The following is an 18,743-nucleotide window of genomic DNA, read 5'->3' as shown; positions in this document are numbered from 1 at the left end:
CTAATAACATACTAAATATAAACAGTGGAGAAAACAATCTCAATTTAACATCAGCGAGGGAAGCAATAAGAATTATATATAAAATGTAGGTGTAGTCAAGAGGGGTTATCCAATTAATTAGTGTTTCAGTTTGCTACACAGGGTGCAGAAGAAACATATCTACAAGTCTATTAATCATCGTGTTGAAGAAGGTGATAAATGTAAAAGGGCGAAGAACAAATACAGGATCGGAAGGGGCGGGGGAGGGGGAGGTTCTCAGTCAACGTTACAAGTTGTTTTTATGGAAAGTGTACAATGAGTTACATGGGATCTAAGGGTAAACATATGATACAAGCAAACCATAACAGAGACTGTTTCTAGAATACATTGTAAGAAATAGTTAACAACACTAAGAGTGGAGAAACTCAAATGGTCGATGATACAGGAAGCATGTTTACAAATGAGTTCAATTCAAAAGTATATTTGATAGACATAATAAAATGCTCTCTGGCGAGAGTGGTGAACACAAGTAGTTACATGTCATTGTTTACCCGCCAATAAGCAGTAGTAAACATGTCAAGAAGATATTGGACAATTAAGTCCAGGCTAGTAGTGAACTATTTAAATACAAGCTGGTGAGTTTTCAATTACAACTATAGGTACGTAAGAAGGTAGTCTAGATTGGAGGACATGAGTTATTGGCTTTGAAGCGCGTGTCAGGAAACTTAGGCCCACTGGCGGATCCAAGGGGGGGGGGGGGGTAGGGGCGGTCGCCCCCCACTCGGCCGACCCCCTCCCCGACGAATTTTATTAAAGAAATCACACAATTTGTATACGAATTTATTTATATTCCAAACTATTTTTAGATTATTTCGCCCCAACCCCCTTTTAAGTATGTTGGGATGGTGAGGTGGCGATGGTATCAATCCCGCCCCCCCCCCCACAATAAACTTTCTAGTGTGGGGGGGGGCGGTCCAATTTATTTGTAAAAATTACAGCTTAACAGAATCAATTAAATATCTATATAATTAAAACTTGTTACTATTTTAACCGATCTTTATATTATGTCGTTCCCCTGTTTTCCAATTGGTTGGGGGGGGGGGGCGAATACATCTACTGTCCTTCCCATCTAAGCCCTTTGAGGGGTTTGATTTGATTTGATTTTAGGCACATCGGCACAATTTAGGCCATGTCGTGCCTGCAGTCCCTTAAATACTACTCTCTCTCTACATAACAAGGGCTAAATTCTATACAGTTCTATCATTAAAATCAAGGTCTATTCACAGTTAAAATAGTATGACGTTAGGTCTTCGATTGTATGATTCTACCTCTGTGGGGTTAAATATTGAGTCGAAAGCAGGGTTCGTGGGGTTGGATTTTAGCTTGACTGTATACTGCATTGCAAGCTTTTTCATTCTTATATCCATGGGGAGTTCTCCAGCCTCCACATGGAGACTTGGAATAGGTGATGTACGAAACGCGCCGAGACAGAGACGCAGGGCAGCATTTTGTATTGGTTCCAGTATTTTTAGATAAGACTTCCTTGCTGCTCCATATATTATGGATCCGTAGTCTAGCTTGGATCGGATAAGACTCCGATATAGCAGCAGCAAGGTATCTCTGTCAGCTCCCCAGTCCGTATGGCTGAGTACTCTTAGTATGTTTAATGACTTTTGGCATTTCTTCTTAAGTTCCTTAATGTGGGGGAGAAAATTAAATTTGGAATCTAGGGTGAGGCCTAAAAATTTTGTAGTTTTCACGAAAGGGATCTTCTTTTTGTGTATAAATAGTTCAGGGTCTGGGTGGAGTCCCCTTAAATTACAAAAATGCATACTAACTGATTTAAAACCATTATCGTTTGCCCAATTTTGAATTTTGTTTAAACATAACTGTAATTTTCTTTCTAAGGTGTTCATGTTTTTCCCATAAGTAAAAATGACAAAGTCATCAACATACAAAGAGCACTCTATGCCAGGGGACAGAGCATTTATGATGCTGTTTATTTTAATGCTGAACAGGGTGACTGACAGAATGCTGCCCTGGGGAAAACCCATTTCCTGGTCATAAGTGTCAGAAGCTCCAGGTCACGTAGAATACCATGTTTCCAGGTTGTGTCTTTTCTATGTCGAAGAATACAGCTACTAGATGTTCTCTTCTGAGTAATGCATTTCTAATATAAGCTTCCAGCCTTACCAGGTGGTCAGTTGTTGTCCGCCCATGCCGGAATCCGCACTGGTAGTTGGAGATTACTTTATTCCCCTCCAGGTACCAGACCAGCCTACTGTTAATCATTCTTTCCATGGTTTTGCAGATGCAGCTTGTTAGTGCTATTGGTCGATAGATAGCTGGGTCAGAGCCGTCTCTTCCCGGTTTAGGTATCGGTATAACTGTGGCTTTCCTCCAGCTGTTTGGGAAAGCGCCTGTTTGCCACACACAATTATAGACCCCTAGCAGGACTGCCAATGAGGGTTCGGGAAGGTACTTGAGGAACTGGTAATGGATTTCATCTTCTCCAGGCGCTGTGTCATGTGACTTGTCCAGCGAGTCCCTCAGTTCCTCAAGCGAGAACGGTTTGTTGTAGTCTTCATTGTCCTCTGACCTGAAATCAATGGGGTGTCTTTCCTCCCTGGTTTTGACTTTTTGGAATTCTGGCGTGTAGTGTGCAGTGGATGACTTTTCTGCTATTGAGGATGCAAGGCAGTCAGCTATTTCTCTGGGGGACGTGACAGTTCGTCCTTGGTTTTTCAAATGCCCTATTGCATTTGATTCTTTCCCTTTGATTCGCCTTACTGCCTTCCAAACCGCCCTAGCAGAAGTTTTGGCATCAAGACTGCCGACAAACTTTCTCCAGGAATTCCTTTTGGCTGACCGTATGGTTTGTCTAGCCTTTGCTCTAGCTATCCTGGATAGCTTTAGGTTTTCCTGGGAAGGATTCTTTATAAATGCAGCCAGTCGTTTTTTCCTATCGCCAATAGCACTTTTGCAAGCTGTATCAAACCATGGTTTGCTAGGCCGTTTTGGATTTCCGGGCAATGTCAAGTAGCTTGGTAGCAAAAATATCAGCTGGGTTCTGTTCATCGAGGATATTTTCTGTGATATCCTCGGAGCATCTTTTTTGGAATTGTTCCTAATCGGCCTTGTTCAGTTTCCACCGCTGAGGTCGTCCCAATGAGGGGAGATTGTTAGTAATGATGATTGGGAAGTGATCACTGTGACCATTTAAAATCGTCCAGTAGTCCGGAGACGCATACGGTGAGGTCAATGCACGTGAGAGATCCAGTTCCTGGGTGCAAGTAGATCCGTGATGCATCATTAAGTATGCATAAATCATGTTGGAGGAAGATATCCTCCAGCATACGACCTCTTGTGTCAGTGTTGTTGGAGCCCCACATAGTGTTATGGGCATGGAAATCTCCAAGGCCGAGGGAGTTGTTTCAATAGGTCCTCCATGTCTGTTGGTTTTAATGGAGCGACTGGTGGTAGATACAGGCTGCAGCAAGTGATAACCTGTGTAGAGTTATCATAGCTGCTACGGCCTGTAGTGTGGTCTGTAGTTCTACCCTCTCATGGGGAATGATGTCCTTCACAAGGATACAGACTCCACCTGATGCTCTCTCTGCATCCTCAACATTCTTGCTGTAAGCAATGTAGCTTCGGAAACTGATGCGATCTTTCAGAAATGTTTCCTGTAAGCAGACAGCTACAGGAGTCTCAGAATCCGTCAGTAGCTGCATTTCCTCATAATTGGCATTGAGGCCTCTACAATTACACTGTACAATTCTGGAATCCATGGCTTATTCTAAATTACCTACTTGGAGCTATTTGGCCTTGGGAGGCCCCCGGAGGAGTTTCCCTTTATTCCAGTGACCTTGGTATTTTTATTCTTGGGTTTGGATGGAGAGGAGGACAACCCCCTTTTGTGGGAAGTCTTTCTCTCTGGAGAGGGGAGGTTCTTCTGGTTTGAGAGGAGGTTATTTCCTCCTCTCTCACCTCGGGCATCCTCTCCGCTTTGATTTCTCCCCTTAGGGAGTTGGTCAACCTCTAATTCGGTAGAGGTTGGGGTGTCTGGCTGGGTTCTCTGAGGAGAACCTGTGTCAGACATGATGTCTCCGGGTTCTCCCGGAGTGTTGGTTTTGACTTGCTGCTCAGTCTCCATGCTCTCATCAGCGAGCACAGAGAACCTATTCTTTAGCATGACATCAGGGCTTTCTTGTCTCTTCGGAGGTGTGTTCTTTGGCGGTGTTTTCTTCTGAGTTGGAGGAGGAGGAGGGGGTGGTGGGGTCAATGTGTCCGTCTGTGTGGCTATGGATCTTCCTATCTTAGCAACAGCCTGGGCGTAAGTCTTTGTCAAGCCGAATAAGCCCTTGGGTAGGGCCAATTTCGCCTGGCTGAAGGTACATCCATTTCTTGCCTTGTACTCCTGCACGGCAACCTCCTATTTCCACACAGGTCAGTCCTTGGAGTAGGCTGAGTGGCCAGCGTGACAGTTTGGGCATTTGAACTGGGCTGTGCAGCCCTTGTCCTCATGACCCTCTCCAGCACATCTGGCACACACAGTGTTCCTCTTGCAGACTGTCGCGCCGTGTCCATAACCCTGGCACTTGAAGCACCTCATGGGGTTAGGTATGTAGGGCCTCACTCGTAGGTATCCTGCCTTCACATACTCTGGCGATGTCCTAGTTCCGAATGTGAGGATAATAGTGGCGGTTTTGACCTCCTCACCTCCTCACCATCCCTGCGCCTGGTAATGCGCCGGGCATGGGTGACTCCTTCAATGCCCTCCACTATTTCCTTCTCGGAACATTCCAGTAGGTCCCTAGAGCTGATTACACCTATGCTGGTGTTCAGACTCTTGTGTGGCATGACTTCCACTTGGAGATCACGGTGTATCTTGTTATCTACTTCTACTAGAAGTTCCATCGACTTATGTAGCTTAGACACACTCTTGGGCTCTCCCACTACTGACTTGAGTCCCTTATAGATAATAAAAGGGCTCAACTTTGTCAGGCTTTTCCCCTCGTCTGTGCACCTGACCACCAGAAATGATGGCCAGGGCCCAGGTGGCACAGCTTTTTGAGACCTCCTCTTTTTTATCATCAATTCGACGTTTCTTGCCCAGACATAGGTCTGGGGCAAGTAGTTTTGTGTTTTTTTTGTCCATGTACGTAAGTAGTAATTCGGCACCTGTGCTCCCCACCCGCCATCGAGTCCAAAAAGGGGACGGGCCATTCGGAAGTCCAGAATGAGCCCGCCAGGGCTATAAAGGTGCTATACTCTGTCAGCTGCTGCATCGGTCATGTGTCCGATACAGCAGCTCCCTGATTGACCCTCCAGCCACCGCCCTCCTTCGACCTATGCTGGTAGCTCGGCATGACCAGCCGATTGACCCAGAGCGGGCCATCTGGGCCTCAGGTCTAGGGGAACTTGGAGCCATAGTATTGTGTTGTGGTGGTTTATCCTCAGATAGCTACCACTCAAACACCAGGATCTCTTTATCCACCCTTACCCGTCGCAGTCCACGGCAAACGGACTGGTCTAGGACGTAGTGAGATTTTAGAGATAAGGAGACAGAGTGATGATCAATGAAGGCAGACTGAGGAAAAGAGGAGGCAGACACAATGAAAGAAAAGAAGTAGGGCACTTTTGAGCTCCAAAAGTGCTGAGGAAAGAGGAGCGCAGTTTAATGTCATGTCTCGGGACGCCCCATTGAGGGGGGGGGGGGCGGGGTTAGGGTTAGGGTTAGGGAGCTAAAAATAGCTAATTGACATGAATCCAATTTTTTAATGAAAACATTGGATCTATATTTAGAAGCATGCGATATCAAGAATAGAGTTGCACTAATGACGAACGAATGTATTTAAATATCATTTAGAAAAAAAAAATTGAATGTAAATTTGATTAAAATATGAAATGAATGAACTGTAATTAGTATGTTCATCTGTTTAATTATAAACCTATCTTTGCTAAGAGAAGTTCTATCATCTAAGAGCTGAAATAGTGTTTTAGACCTAGGAAAAGTTTCGTAACATTTCGGTCATGCGTGACCTTTTCTATTAGATTACGCGAATGAATGTAACTATTAGAACACGGCTTCACAGCTCTAGCAAACGAATGTATGAAAAAAATGTTAATTTGATTAAAATATGAAATGAATGCAGTATAATTAGTATGTTCATGTGTTTAATAGCTGTAATATTGTTTTAGACCTAGGAAAAGAGAGTTTCGTAACATTTCGGTAATGTCTAATGAAAGAAAGTGCGTCAGGAGATCTAAATTCGCAGATATAACGAACGAATTTATGTAAAAATGTTTTTGAAACACAAATTTAAAGGTTAATGTTATTTAATAATGAAATCAATAGACTATATTTTGTATTTTCATGTGTCAAAGTAAAAAACTATATGCGCAAAGTGTACTTAAAAGTAGATCTAGATCTAAATCCTTTCAATCTTTTCTCATGTCAACATTGTAAAATACTATAGCTTTAATAGAGTTGGTCAATTTTTGTTTTGAGGGTCTTAAGTTTGTTTTAGGGCTACAATACATACACTACGGTCTAAGTTAGTACCCAAGGAACATTTCTGCCAAGTTTTATCAAGATTGGTCAAGCTGTTTTTATTTCTATTCGTAACATACATACATACGCCTTACTTTCTACTTTATAGTATAGATGAGGTACATACTGATTACTGATGTTTTAACCCATTTGTATATTATGTCGCGAACAGACTTTGATTTCAGATTTTATCATTAGTTAAAATAAAATCAAAAAGGGTTGTACCTGATGGTAAGGGCGATACATGTAATCGCCTTTCGCCCTTCGGACAAAACCAATACTTTTTTCTTTTTGTATAATTTTCTATTGTATAAAAAATTTTGAGACTATAACTCACAATATATACATGAATCCTAAAAATTAAAAAAAAATTAGAGTAATTTCTCATCCCACTTCCGAAATTTACAAACATGCCTATTAAACAACGAGCTTTTTTTTAATATTATTTTTCGAATTTTTTTTTTCGGGCCAGATCTAGATTGGAGGACATAAGTTATTGGCTCTGGAGCGCGTGTCAGACAACTTAGGCCCAGATCTAGATTGGCGGACATGAGTTATTGGCTCTGGAGCATGTGTCAGGCAACTTAGGCCCAGATCTAGATTGGAGGACATGAGTTATTGGCTCTGAAGCATGTGTCAGGCAGCCGAGGCCCAGATCTAGATTGGAGGACATGAGTTATTGGCTCTGGAGTGCGTGTCAGACAGCTTAGGCCCAGATCTAGATTGGAGGACATGAGTTATTGGCTCTGAAGCGCGTGTCAGACAGCCGAGGCCCAGATCTAGATTGGAGGACATGAGTTATTGGCTCTGGAGTGCGTGTCAGGCAACTTAGGCCCAGATCTAGATTGGCGGACATGAGTTATTGGCTCTGGAGCATGTGTCAGGCAGCCGAGGCCCAGATCTAGATTGGAGGACATGAGTTATTGGCTCTGGAGTGCGTGTCAGGCAACTTAGGCCCAGATCTAGATTGGAGGACATAAGTTATTGGCTCTGGAGCGCGTGTCAGACAACTTAGGCCCAGATCTAGATTGGAGGACATGAGTTATTGGCTCTGGAGCGCGTGTCAGACAACTTAGTCCCAGATCTAGATTGGAGGACATGAGTTATTGGCTCTGGAGCGCGTGTCAGACAACTTAGGCCCAGATCTAGATTGGCGGACATGAGTTATTGGCTCTGGAGCATGTGTCAGGCAGCCGACGCCCAGATCTAGATTGGAGGACATGAGTTATTTGCTCTGAAGTGCGTGTCAGGCAACTTACGCCCATATCTAGATTGGAGGATAAGTTATTGGCTCTGAAGCGCGTGTCAGACAGCTTAGGCCCAGATCTAGATTGGAGGACATGAGTTATTGGCTCTGAAGCGCGTGTCAGACAGCTTAGGCCCAGATCTAGATTGGAGGACATGAGTTATTGGCTCTGGAGCATGTGTCAGGCAGCCGAGGCCCAGATCTAGATTGGAGGACATGAGTTATTGGCTCTGAAGCGCGTGTCAGACAGCCGAGGCCCAGATCTAGATTGGAGGACATGAGTTATTGGCTCTGAAGCGCATGTCAGACAACTTACGCCCATATCTAGATTGGAGGACAAGTTATTGACTCTGGAGCGCGTGTCAGACAGCTTAGGCCCAGATCTAGATTGGAGGACATGAGTTATTGGCTCTGAAGCGCGTGTCAGACAGCCGAGGCCCAGATCTAGATTGGAGGACATGAGTTATTGGCTCTGGAGTGCGTGTCAGGCAACTTAGGCCCAGATCTAGATTGGCGGACATGAGTTATTGGCTCTGGAGCATGTGTCAGGCAGCCGAGGCCCAGATCTAGATTGGAGGACATGAGTTATTGGCTCTGGAGTGCGTGTCAGGCAACTTAGGCCCAGATCTAGATTGGAGGACATGAGTTATTGGCTCTGGAGCATGTGTCAGGCAGCCGAGGCCCAGATCTAGATTGGAGGACATGAGTTATTGGCTCTGAAGCGCGTGTCAGACAGCCGAGGCCCAGATCTAGATTGGAGGACATGAGTTATTGGCTCTGAAGCGCATGTCAGACAACTTACGCCCATATCTAGATTGGAGGACAAGTTATTGACTCTGGAGCGCGTGTCAGACAGCTTAGGCCCAGATCTAGATTGGAGGACATGAGTTATTGGCTCTGAAGCGCGTGTCAGACAGCCGAGGCCCAGATCTAGATTGGAGGACATGAGTTATTGGCTCTGGAGTGCGTGTCAGGCAACTTAGGCCCAGATCTAGATTGGCGGACATGAGTTATTGGCTCTGGAGCATGTGTCAGGCAGCCGAGGCCCAGATCTAGATTGGAGGACATGAGTTATTGGCTCTGGAGTGCGTGTCAGGCAACTTAGGCCCAGATCTAGATTGGAGGACATAAGTTATTGGCTCTGGAGCGCGTGTCAGACAACTTAGGCCCAGATCTAGATTGGAGGACATGAGTTATTGGCTCTGGAGCGCGTGTCAGACAACTTAGTCCCAGATCTAGATTGGAGGACATGAGTTATTGGCTCTGGAGCGCGTGTCAGACAACTTAGGTCCAGATCTAGATTGGCGGACATGAGTTATTGGCTCTGGAGCGCGTGTCAGACAGCTTAGGCCCAGATCTAGATTGGAGGACATGAGTTATTGGCTCTGGAGCATGTGTCAGGCAGCCGAGGCCCAGATCTAGATTGGAGGACATGAGTTATTGGCTCTGAAGCGCGTGTCAGACAGCCGAGGCCCAGATCTAGATTGGAGGACATGAGTTATTGGCTCTGAAGCGCATGTCAGACAACTTACGCCCATATCTAGATTGGAGGACAAGTTATTGACTCTGGAGCGCGTGTCAGACAGCTTAGGCCCAGATCTAGATTGGAGGACATGAGTTATTGGCTCTGAAGCGCGTGTCAGGCAGCCGAGGCCCAGATCTAGATTGGAGGACATGAGTTATTGGCTCTGAAGCGCGTGTCAGACAGCCGAGGCCCAGATCTAGATTGGAGGACATGAGTTATTGGCTCTGGAGTGCGTGTCAGGCAACTTAGGCCCAGATCTAGATTGGCGGACATGAGTTATTGGCTCTGGAGCATGTGTCAGGCAGCCGAGGCCCAGATCTAGATTGGAGGACATGAGTTATTGGCTCTGAAGCGCATGTCAGACAACTTACGTCCATATCTAGATTGGAGGACAAGTTATTGGCTCTGGAGCGCGTGTCAGACAGCTTAGGCCCAGATCTAGATTGGAGGACATGAGTTATTGGCTCTGAAGCGCGTGTCAGGCAGCCGAGGCCCAGATCTAGATTGGAGGACATGAGTTATTGGCTCTGAAGCGCGTGTCAGACTGTGACAAGTCAAAAACTCGCTGTCAGAGTCACTCAAATTTATCACAGCATTAATTATTATTTTTCCTTATTTATTTATTTTATTTTAATTATTTCCCCATCCTACCCCCAAATTCTTCACCCACGCAACCTTTTCCCCTCCAGGCTAGACTTAGTTGACCACATTGGAGATAGTTAGGCCACGTCTTTCGATTTATCTTCCCTTGACCGGGGCAAAGATACACCCAGACTCTTTGATCTCATCGGCAGGATGTCTGACAGCCGCAGTGGACACCACCTTGTGTGGAATGCAAGTCACTCCTCCCCCCCCCCTTTTCTCCTACGTCTCTCTTTGATCTAGGAGATTACTCGAGTCAAAGTGCCTCTCGACGCTCCCATCTTAAGTCTAATTCACCCACGTGTAAGATAATTCTTAGCCTAGGACATTTCCTGTTTCCGCTCGCATTTCCAGGCCTTTGTATATAAGGTAAATTAAATCCAGCCAGACTCTCCTTCATTCTCATTCTATCGCTGAGCTATCGAGTCTGGACTACTTCATTTATTCTCCCTCCTAAAGGAATGCCTGGTGGTAAGCCGAACTTAATCACAAGTTCCATCTTAATTACTTTTGTGCTATTTCCATTGGATATTATCATGTGTATTTGATTATTTCACTTATATTTAATTAGTGCATTGTGTATTTCTCACTGGCGTAAGTAGAGAACATAAACATGTCCTATGTATTTATTTTGTATTGCATTAATCTATTAATGCTACGTTGCTCAATTGATCATTGATGCAACCATGTATATATTTGTACACCTTATTTTATTTCCTTTATCTCGGTTGACCGCCTTGATAATTTTACTAGCGCACTAATACTGCGTCTAGAAAAGAGTTATGAATTAGCTCCTCTTTACTCATTTTACTCTAACGAGAGTTGCGCCGCTTGAACGGACACCCTCTCCATTCAAGCGCGCTCCATTGTTCTCGACCCACGGTCATATGTAAACAATCATCTGGGTCGCTGGCCACCGCCCATTTCCCCCCCCCCTCTCTTTCTCTATCCACCTGTGTTGTTTATTGGAGATTATTATCTCCCATTCTACGCACATTTTTATATTATTATTTTCCCTTTTATGTACATTTTTATATTGCTACTATCAGCCATCTATTTTTCCCCCATACCATTTGTCATCATCTCCTTATTGTGCTCTAAAGCAATTTTACCAATCTGACGAATGCACCTCAGTCGAGGGCATCGATAAGATGCATGAGAGACATGTCCTAACTTGTCTTTATTTATCCGCAGCCTCCCTCAGGTGTCTGCCTATTTATTCATTGGATCAACGATCTATTTACCTGCATCTGTGTTTAGTGCTATTCGGCACTGCACTTGCCTACTGAGATCTACTCAACTCTACCACTTGGCGCTATCGGCATTGCCCGCCTATTCGACAGCCCACCTGTCAAGCTATTAGGTGCGACGTCCCTATAGATTCAGATCTGTGGGAGACGTCATAGCTACGCCAACCCTCTGCAACTCACTGGACTTATCCTATCAACTACGCTGCCCACGGCAGATCAGCTCTGCCCGCAGTACACTTGTGCCCACGGTAGCCGGCCACCCGCCCTACTGTGCCCACTACAGATATTAGATTTTGGGATTGAAACTCCACAAGAACTATATCACCGGCGTCCCTCTATCCGCTAGAGCGCCACCTCCAGCTGCAGAACCTCAAGCCAGGACACAGCCAGCTGCGACATCAACAGGAAAACCAGCTAAGTCAGAGGACAAAGTGACATACTCTCTTATTAGGTGCAAGAGTTATGATTGAGTCTAATATTATTTAGAGATAGATGCAAACCCTCCCCCTTTTCATTCTTATATGTATATTTATGTAAATAAATATTCTTTATTTTTAACTTTTGTATCTATCTTTCATTGCTTGTCTCGTTGCGTGTCTGCTCCCGATTCATATGCTGATAGGTTGGTGTGTGATAGCTTTAAAAATAATCATCCCCTAGACAATAAACGCGCCAAACACACATCACATTTTCCCACCTGTCACACAGACAACTTACGCCCATATCTAGATTGGAGGACAAGTTATTGGCTCTGGAGCGCGTGTCAGGCAGCCGAGGCCCAGATCTAGATTGGAGGACATGAGTTATTTGCTCTGGAGCGCATGTCAGGCAGCCGAGGCCCAGATCTAGATTGGAGGACATGAGTTATTGGCTCTGGAGCGCGTGTCAGGCAGCCGAGGCCCAGATCTAGATTGGAGGACATGAGTTATTGGCTCTGAAGCGCGTTAGGTAGACGAACTAGGTTATTTGTCACATGACACTGACATCAATAAATACAAGGTGCATTATGCCAAAATGTGATTTGAACATAATGGTTTAACCAATAATGTAATACAAGCCTGATTGAATAATGAATCAAATAAAGTAAATCCAACTTGCATAGGTCCATCAAAAAATAAACATACACATATTTATAACACAAAGTAATGAATAAGAAACTTAAGGAACTGGGATCAAGTTCAGCTTACCACACCAGGTATTCCAATTAGAAATAGAAAAATGGAAAGAACGTATTGCTCGTCTGTCTGTTAGCTGGAGAAATGACGAAATGAGGAGATTTTCAATCAGGCGGGTTTATAAGGATGCAGGAATAGACAGGGGGGGGGGGGGGGGATTTGAAAGATTAAAGATTGTGGGAAGTGCGGATGGGGTGGGTGTGCTTGGTTATGTCAACGATGTCCACCAGACACCTGGCACCCATGACCAGCGCCAGTACTAGGACTGTGTTTGTCTTTACCTGCACCAAGAGAGAAAAGCCAAGAAGCGTGATAACCTGTTCGCCAATGTGGTGCATTCAGTCAAGCAAACAGAGCAACGAGTGGGATTTGGTGTTTAAATATAGGAAAGGGAAATAATTTAAGTGAAATAAATAATTATAATTAATGCTGTGAGTAACTTGAGTGACAATGTAAGCAAGTTTTTAGCAAATCAGAATTAGAGATGAATCAAGGTCTTTGTAAATATATATATTTATAAATTTATCATGATTAGACAATTTTCGTTACAATTTGGTACATTTTATAGATGGATTTGCAAAACCAATGTAAAAATGGAATGCATATTAAATATGCAGAAAAGATGGATGATTGTTCAATTGATATACTGTACAAGAAGAAACTAATAAGATAGCAAGATGAAAAAAAGTGATTACAAGCAAATGATGATGCATGCAAAGAAATGACAGAATGAAATTTTAAATGTACCGGTAGACAATGCCTCTTCTAAATTCTTTATATCAGCTGTTTCTTGTGCAAGTGCATTTTTTGAATTTTCAAGCTCTTGCTGAAGTTTGTTCATTTTTTCCTTCATCCTGTTGACTTGTGATTCTTTTTCTACAATATCTTTTTCTTTTGATGCCTGAAAAAAAAAAAAAAGTTTTCTATAAGACTAGTCAATGCCTCTGATTTAGATTTTTTTTACATTCATCAACATTTATATTTACATGTAGAGGACTGTTAATATCCATTGCAGCCAGCTGAGATTTCAATTTCTGTAGTCCGTTTGTATTTTTGACCAAGATTGCCTGTGTTCTGTCAATTTCAGACTCCATTTGAGTAGCAGTATCTCTCAGTTCATTGACCTTTTAAAATGCAAAAATTATTTTTTTAATCTATTAAATGTGACTATTTATATTTACTCTAAGCTAGCCTAGTTAGCTAATGCCATATATATATATATATATATATATATATATATATATATATATATATATATATATATATATATATATATATATGCCTAATGACAACGCGGCCTGAGCTCTCTGTAAAGCTTCTTGTCACACTCTACAGACAAAGATCAAGGAACTAAAAAATAATTGGTGGCTGACACTGGTGACACACGCTCTTTCTATGAGTCGCTACGATGTGCCTATGGCCCAACTTATCAAACTACAGCGCCGCTAAGATCCTCCGATGGTTCCACCCTATTAACTAGCAAGGCAGACGTACTCAATCGCTGGACGGAACACTACAGCCTGCTATTTGGTGACTTGCTGGCAAATGTCCCTCAGAAAATTATGAGAGAGGAGCACTACGACTCACCGACATTTGAGGAAAGTTGAAACAGCAATTCAAAAAACACAAAGAACCTGGCTCTGGTGGACTTCCGGTTTAAATATTTAAATTGGGTGGTGTCGCCCTAACCTTGAGGCTAACAGACTTGTTCGCTCTATGCTGGGAGAAGTGCGTGGTCTCATCTGAACTTCAAGATTCCGTAATCTTATCCCTATATAAAAAGAGTGACAGTTTTTATCGAGGCAGCAGGAAAGATCTTTGCTCCAGTCTTGCTCGACCGGCTAACCCACTCTTTAGTGGACGAACCTAAAGTTGTACGCTGCCTTTATGGGCCTCGCCAAGGCTTTCGACACGGTCAGTCACAATGGTTTGTGGAGGATTTTGGCCAGACTAGGATGCCCACCTACGTTCCTATCCATTCTCAAGCAGCTTCACGTGGGACAAAAAGGCTAGATTAGACACAATGGTGACCTGTCTGATCACTTCCCAATAGAAAATGGCGTGAAGCAGGGCTGTGTACTTGCTCCTACTCTATTCGCAATCTTCTTTCTCGTAATGCTGGGTCAAATGAGGCAGCGATTGCACGAAGGTGTCTACATCAGGTTTCGTTCAGATGGCAATGTATTCAGTCTTCGACGTCTACTATCCCATACAAAAACAAAGGAGATAGTCATAATAGAGCTTCACTATGCCGATGATTGCGCCCTGCTAGCTCACAATGAACATGATCTCCAGAACGCGGTCAATGAATTTGCAAACGCTGCCACCTCTTACACTTTATCTATAAACCTCAGGAAAACAGAAGTCATGTTGCAGAAGTCACCCAATATAACCTACTCAGCCCCAAAGATCACCGTAAACAGACAGCCCCTTAACGTGGTAGACCACTTCACATATCTGAGTAGCATAGTATCAAATGACGCCAGGGCCAGTAGCGCTTTTGGCGAGAATTTGGCGAACGTGAACGTCTACCACGCAGTGGTTCTCTCATATACAGAAAGCAACTAAGACTAATTCTGCACTTTCACCAAAGATGCTTGCGCTCCAGCATGGATTTACGGTGGCAGGATACACATTTGAGACCAAAAGAAAATCCACTGCCGAGGACAGACGCAGACGGCGAAAGAAAATCTAAATCGACCACCTACAGACAATGATTATGTTTGCTCTGGTTGTAGCAAAATATGTAGGTCACAGCTGGGGCTACTCAGCCACGGGAAATACTGAATTCTTCACCAATCTTCTGACTCGAAGACAAGCCTTATTATATATATATATATATATATTATTATAAACACTATGGTGATGCAGATGGGGGTAATGCTGTATGTGTTTTTAATCCACGCAAATCGCCTTAAATGTTGTAATATGTAAATTGTAAAATATGACTCTTTTGGATTACTAGTTTGCTGACCCCTGCCTTAAAGGGGTCACAAACCACAGAGCTAGAGAATTACTGCACTAAAGAGAGTGTAAGCAACTCACTAGGCTAAAACTAACCTTTTATTTTAGAAATACTTTGATTTAACCTATTTAATTATATAAAATGTAATGTTTTTTAATAATTATTATTAATGTTTATAAAAAGGAGTAACTTCTATAAATGTATACTAATTTTAAACATTTAGATCTAATATTGAAAGGAATTCACTTAAGAAAACAAATGTGCATGTTTTCCAACTTATATAACATTTCAAAGACCAATAGCACATTTTACCTTTTGCATCTTCTTAGTCAAAATTTGAGGTAGTTTATATTTATTATCAACTTGAAATGATTCTGGAGTAAATCGGTCAGTTGCTATTTTTTTCAATGCTGTTGTGGCATTCCTTAACATACTCTCTGTTTTCCACTGGTCAGACTGCAAGGCTTTCAGCTTTTCTTCAGCTACATAAATGAAATATAGTTTCAATGTACCAAGAAATAATTACAGTGTAAGCAGATTTTATACACAATATTTAAAAAATCTTACTTTTCTGTAGTTCTTTTTGCTTTTTATTTAATTCTTTTTCAACATCTGTTTTGGTATGCTCTTCTTGTGAGTGTTGGAATGCTTGATTATCACTAAAAGATTTACCAATATTTATCATGTGAGCTTTCTGTGGTCTTACAGATATATCAGTTTCTTGGGCATACTTATTGACCCTAAAGCGAGCACGGCCTATATATGGGCTTTCTTGAAAATCAGAGCTTTCATCAGCCTACAAAAAGAAAAAAAATTAAGTAAACCACTACTGTAGGTAATTCAAAAAAAATTTCTGTATACAATACCAGAATATGAACAAATAAATGTTACGCAGCTATTAAAGAAGGAATATCCTAGTGAAAAATACACGAGAAGCAGTTAAACATTTCTGGAACTTGAAACAAAAAAAAATCTAAAAAAATATTTGTTTGTTTTTTAATCATTTTTTTTATTGAGCATTGTGCTTCAGAAATTTTGTAAATAGAAAGAACATGCAAACAAGAGTCCAAGACAACGGAGACTACCCCAAGCCTTTTTCTGTCTTAAATGGAGTGAAGCAGGGCTGTGTGCTGGCTCCAAAGTTTTTCAGCATAATGTTCACCGCCATGCTGAAAGATGCCTTTCGCACAGAAAGCATACGATATCGCACTGATGCAAGTTTATTCAATGCTCAGAGACTCAAGGCAAGGACCAAGGTAAACTACGACTGCATCAGAGACCTGCTATTCGCAGATGACTATGCCCTAAATGCCGCAAGCAATAAGACCTTCCAAAGAGCCTGTCCCTCTTCGCTAATGCCTGCAAAAATTTCGGCCTCACCATAAATGTAAAAAAAGACAGAAGTGCTGCACCAACCTCCTCCAAATAAATCATAGAACCAGACATTTTCAAAGATGGCCAGTAATTAGCAAATGTCAAAACGCATGTCTATCTGGGAAGCACCATATCAGCAAATGCCAATCTAGATGATAAGGTTGACTTCCGTGTTGCTTGTGCCAGTGCTGCTTTTGGCAGACTTCAAGAACAAGTGTGGCAACGGAGAGGACTCAGCATATCCACAAAACTGAAAGTCTACAGTGCTGTAGTTCTACCGTCACTCCTATATGCATCAGAGTCCTGGACCCTATACTCCTGCCACACCAACAAGCTAAACTCCTTCCAACTACGCTGTCTAAGGAGTATCCATAAAGTACGTTGGTCCGACCACATACAAGACACAGAAATCTTAAAGCTGTCGAATATGCACAGTATCAATGCGACAGTAAAAAGGTCCCAACTTCGATGGGCGGGACATGTAGTCCGCATGCCAGACAATCGCCTTCCCAAGCGACTTCCGTACAGGGAGTTGTGTGCAGGAAAGCGTTCTCAAGGAGGCCAATACAAGCGCTACAAAGACACTCTCAAGAACTCCTTCAAGGAATGGGATATCGACATTCCCGGCTGGGAAGCACTAGCTCTCGATCGCTCATCATGGCGTAAAGCTGTGAGACTTGGAGTCTCAAGATTTGATGCAAGAAGATTGGCCAAAGCGAAAGAGCGACGAACCAACAAAAAGCTGAGAGAAGAAGCAGGCCTATCTGCAACTGACCTAACTCACCCATGTCACGCATACGGCCGGCTTTTTAAAGCGAGGATTGGACTTAAGTCATCTTCAAGTCCATAGTAAGTAAGTAAGAATAGCACATTAGGTTTTTAAAATAAAAGTTTTTAATACCACGATAATGCACTGTAGATACCTCAGAATATATATTTTGTCGGCTTTCAATACCGGAAATAGTGCTTGGCGACGGGGCTCTGCCTCAAACCCCACTGGAGGAGCTCGGGGCGCTCCCCAGACCCCCCTTGCTGGCAAGGGAGAGAAGTCTAAAATTTTTCTACTAATTCCAGGAAGAACCTATTCTAGGGTACAATAAACTCCTTCTGAAAAATGAAGGTATATATATATACATATATATATATATATATATATTTTGGCAGGGAGGGGAGAAAAAATCCCCTATTCACCCCACCCCTCTCAAAAAAATCCTGGCTACTCCCACGCTATAAATTATTTGAATAATAAATGTTCTTCACTATAAACACTACTTACACTTTCTAGATGTAGGTTTGGAGCTTCTTTGAGAGTATCAAATTTGGAGTCAATTTTATAGAAAGCTAATTCTTGTTCAAGTTGATAATGCTTTTGACTGGCTTTATTCAAATCAGAAGTTTTCCTTTTTAGCTAAAATAAAAGAAGTAAAAATATTTTTAAAATTCAAAGTCAAGAAACTGAATTGAATTTTATCTATCATAAATAAACTGAAATGTTTTGAAATGCCAATATGTATAGTGTAGAGGAGTAGAGGGACTGTTTAGTGTTGGTCAACTCAAATGGGCAGAGCGCAAGCATAACAGAGCTGCTTCCTGGAAATGCTTGATAGATCAATTTGGGCGCCAGTAAAGTTAGAAATGTGAAAAGTCTAGTGGTGAAGTTAGCGAGTCAGTTGGTGAAATTAGTGATGTGACCATGTAAGAAGTCTAGTTGTGAAAATAGCGATGTGACCATGTAAGACGTCTAGTTGTGAAAATAGCGATGTGACCATGTAAGAAGTTAAGTGGTGAAATAAGCGATGTGACAATGTATGAAGTCTAGTGGTGAAGTTAGTGAGTCAGTTAGTGAAGTTAGCGATGTAACCATGTAAGAAGTCTAGTGGTGAAGTTAGCGATGTGACCATGTAAGATGTCTAGTGGTGAAGTTAGCGATGTGACCATTTCAGAAGTCTAGTAATGAAGTAAGCGAGTCAGATACTGAAGTTAGCGATGTGACCATGTAAGAAGTCTAGTGGTGAAGTTAGCGAGTCAGTT

The 18,743-nt window shown here is 42.6% G+C and overlaps 1 protein-coding gene across 15 annotated transcripts in view; it reads right to left on the bottom strand.

Moving 5' to 3' along the window:
- Positions 1-18,743, bottom strand: part of LOC106073466 (centriolin-like) — a 276,342-nt gene that overhangs the window by 215,848 nt on the left and 41,751 nt on the right. For all 15 annotated transcript variants that reach the window (XM_056040843.1, XM_056040842.1, XM_056040844.1 and 12 more), the window contains exons 9-13: positions 17,989-18,120; positions 15,906-16,134; positions 15,651-15,820; positions 13,360-13,497; positions 13,121-13,274 (exon numbers count right to left, since the gene is read on the bottom strand). In XM_056040843.1, the coding sequence (XP_055896818.1) occupies positions 13,121-13,274; positions 13,360-13,497; positions 15,651-15,820; positions 15,906-16,134; positions 17,989-18,120 (823 nt within the window). The remainder of the gene's footprint in view (positions 1-13,120; positions 13,275-13,359; positions 13,498-15,650; positions 15,821-15,905; positions 16,135-17,988; positions 18,121-18,743) is intronic.

This window comes from Biomphalaria glabrata, chromosome 9 (assembly GCF_947242115.1).
Source record: "Biomphalaria glabrata chromosome 9, xgBioGlab47.1, whole genome shotgun sequence".
NCBI classification, from domain to species: domain Eukaryota; kingdom Metazoa; phylum Mollusca; class Gastropoda; family Planorbidae; genus Biomphalaria; species Biomphalaria glabrata.
Note: the sequence above shows the minus strand (reverse complement) of the source record. Positions and strands in the feature narration are given on the sequence as shown.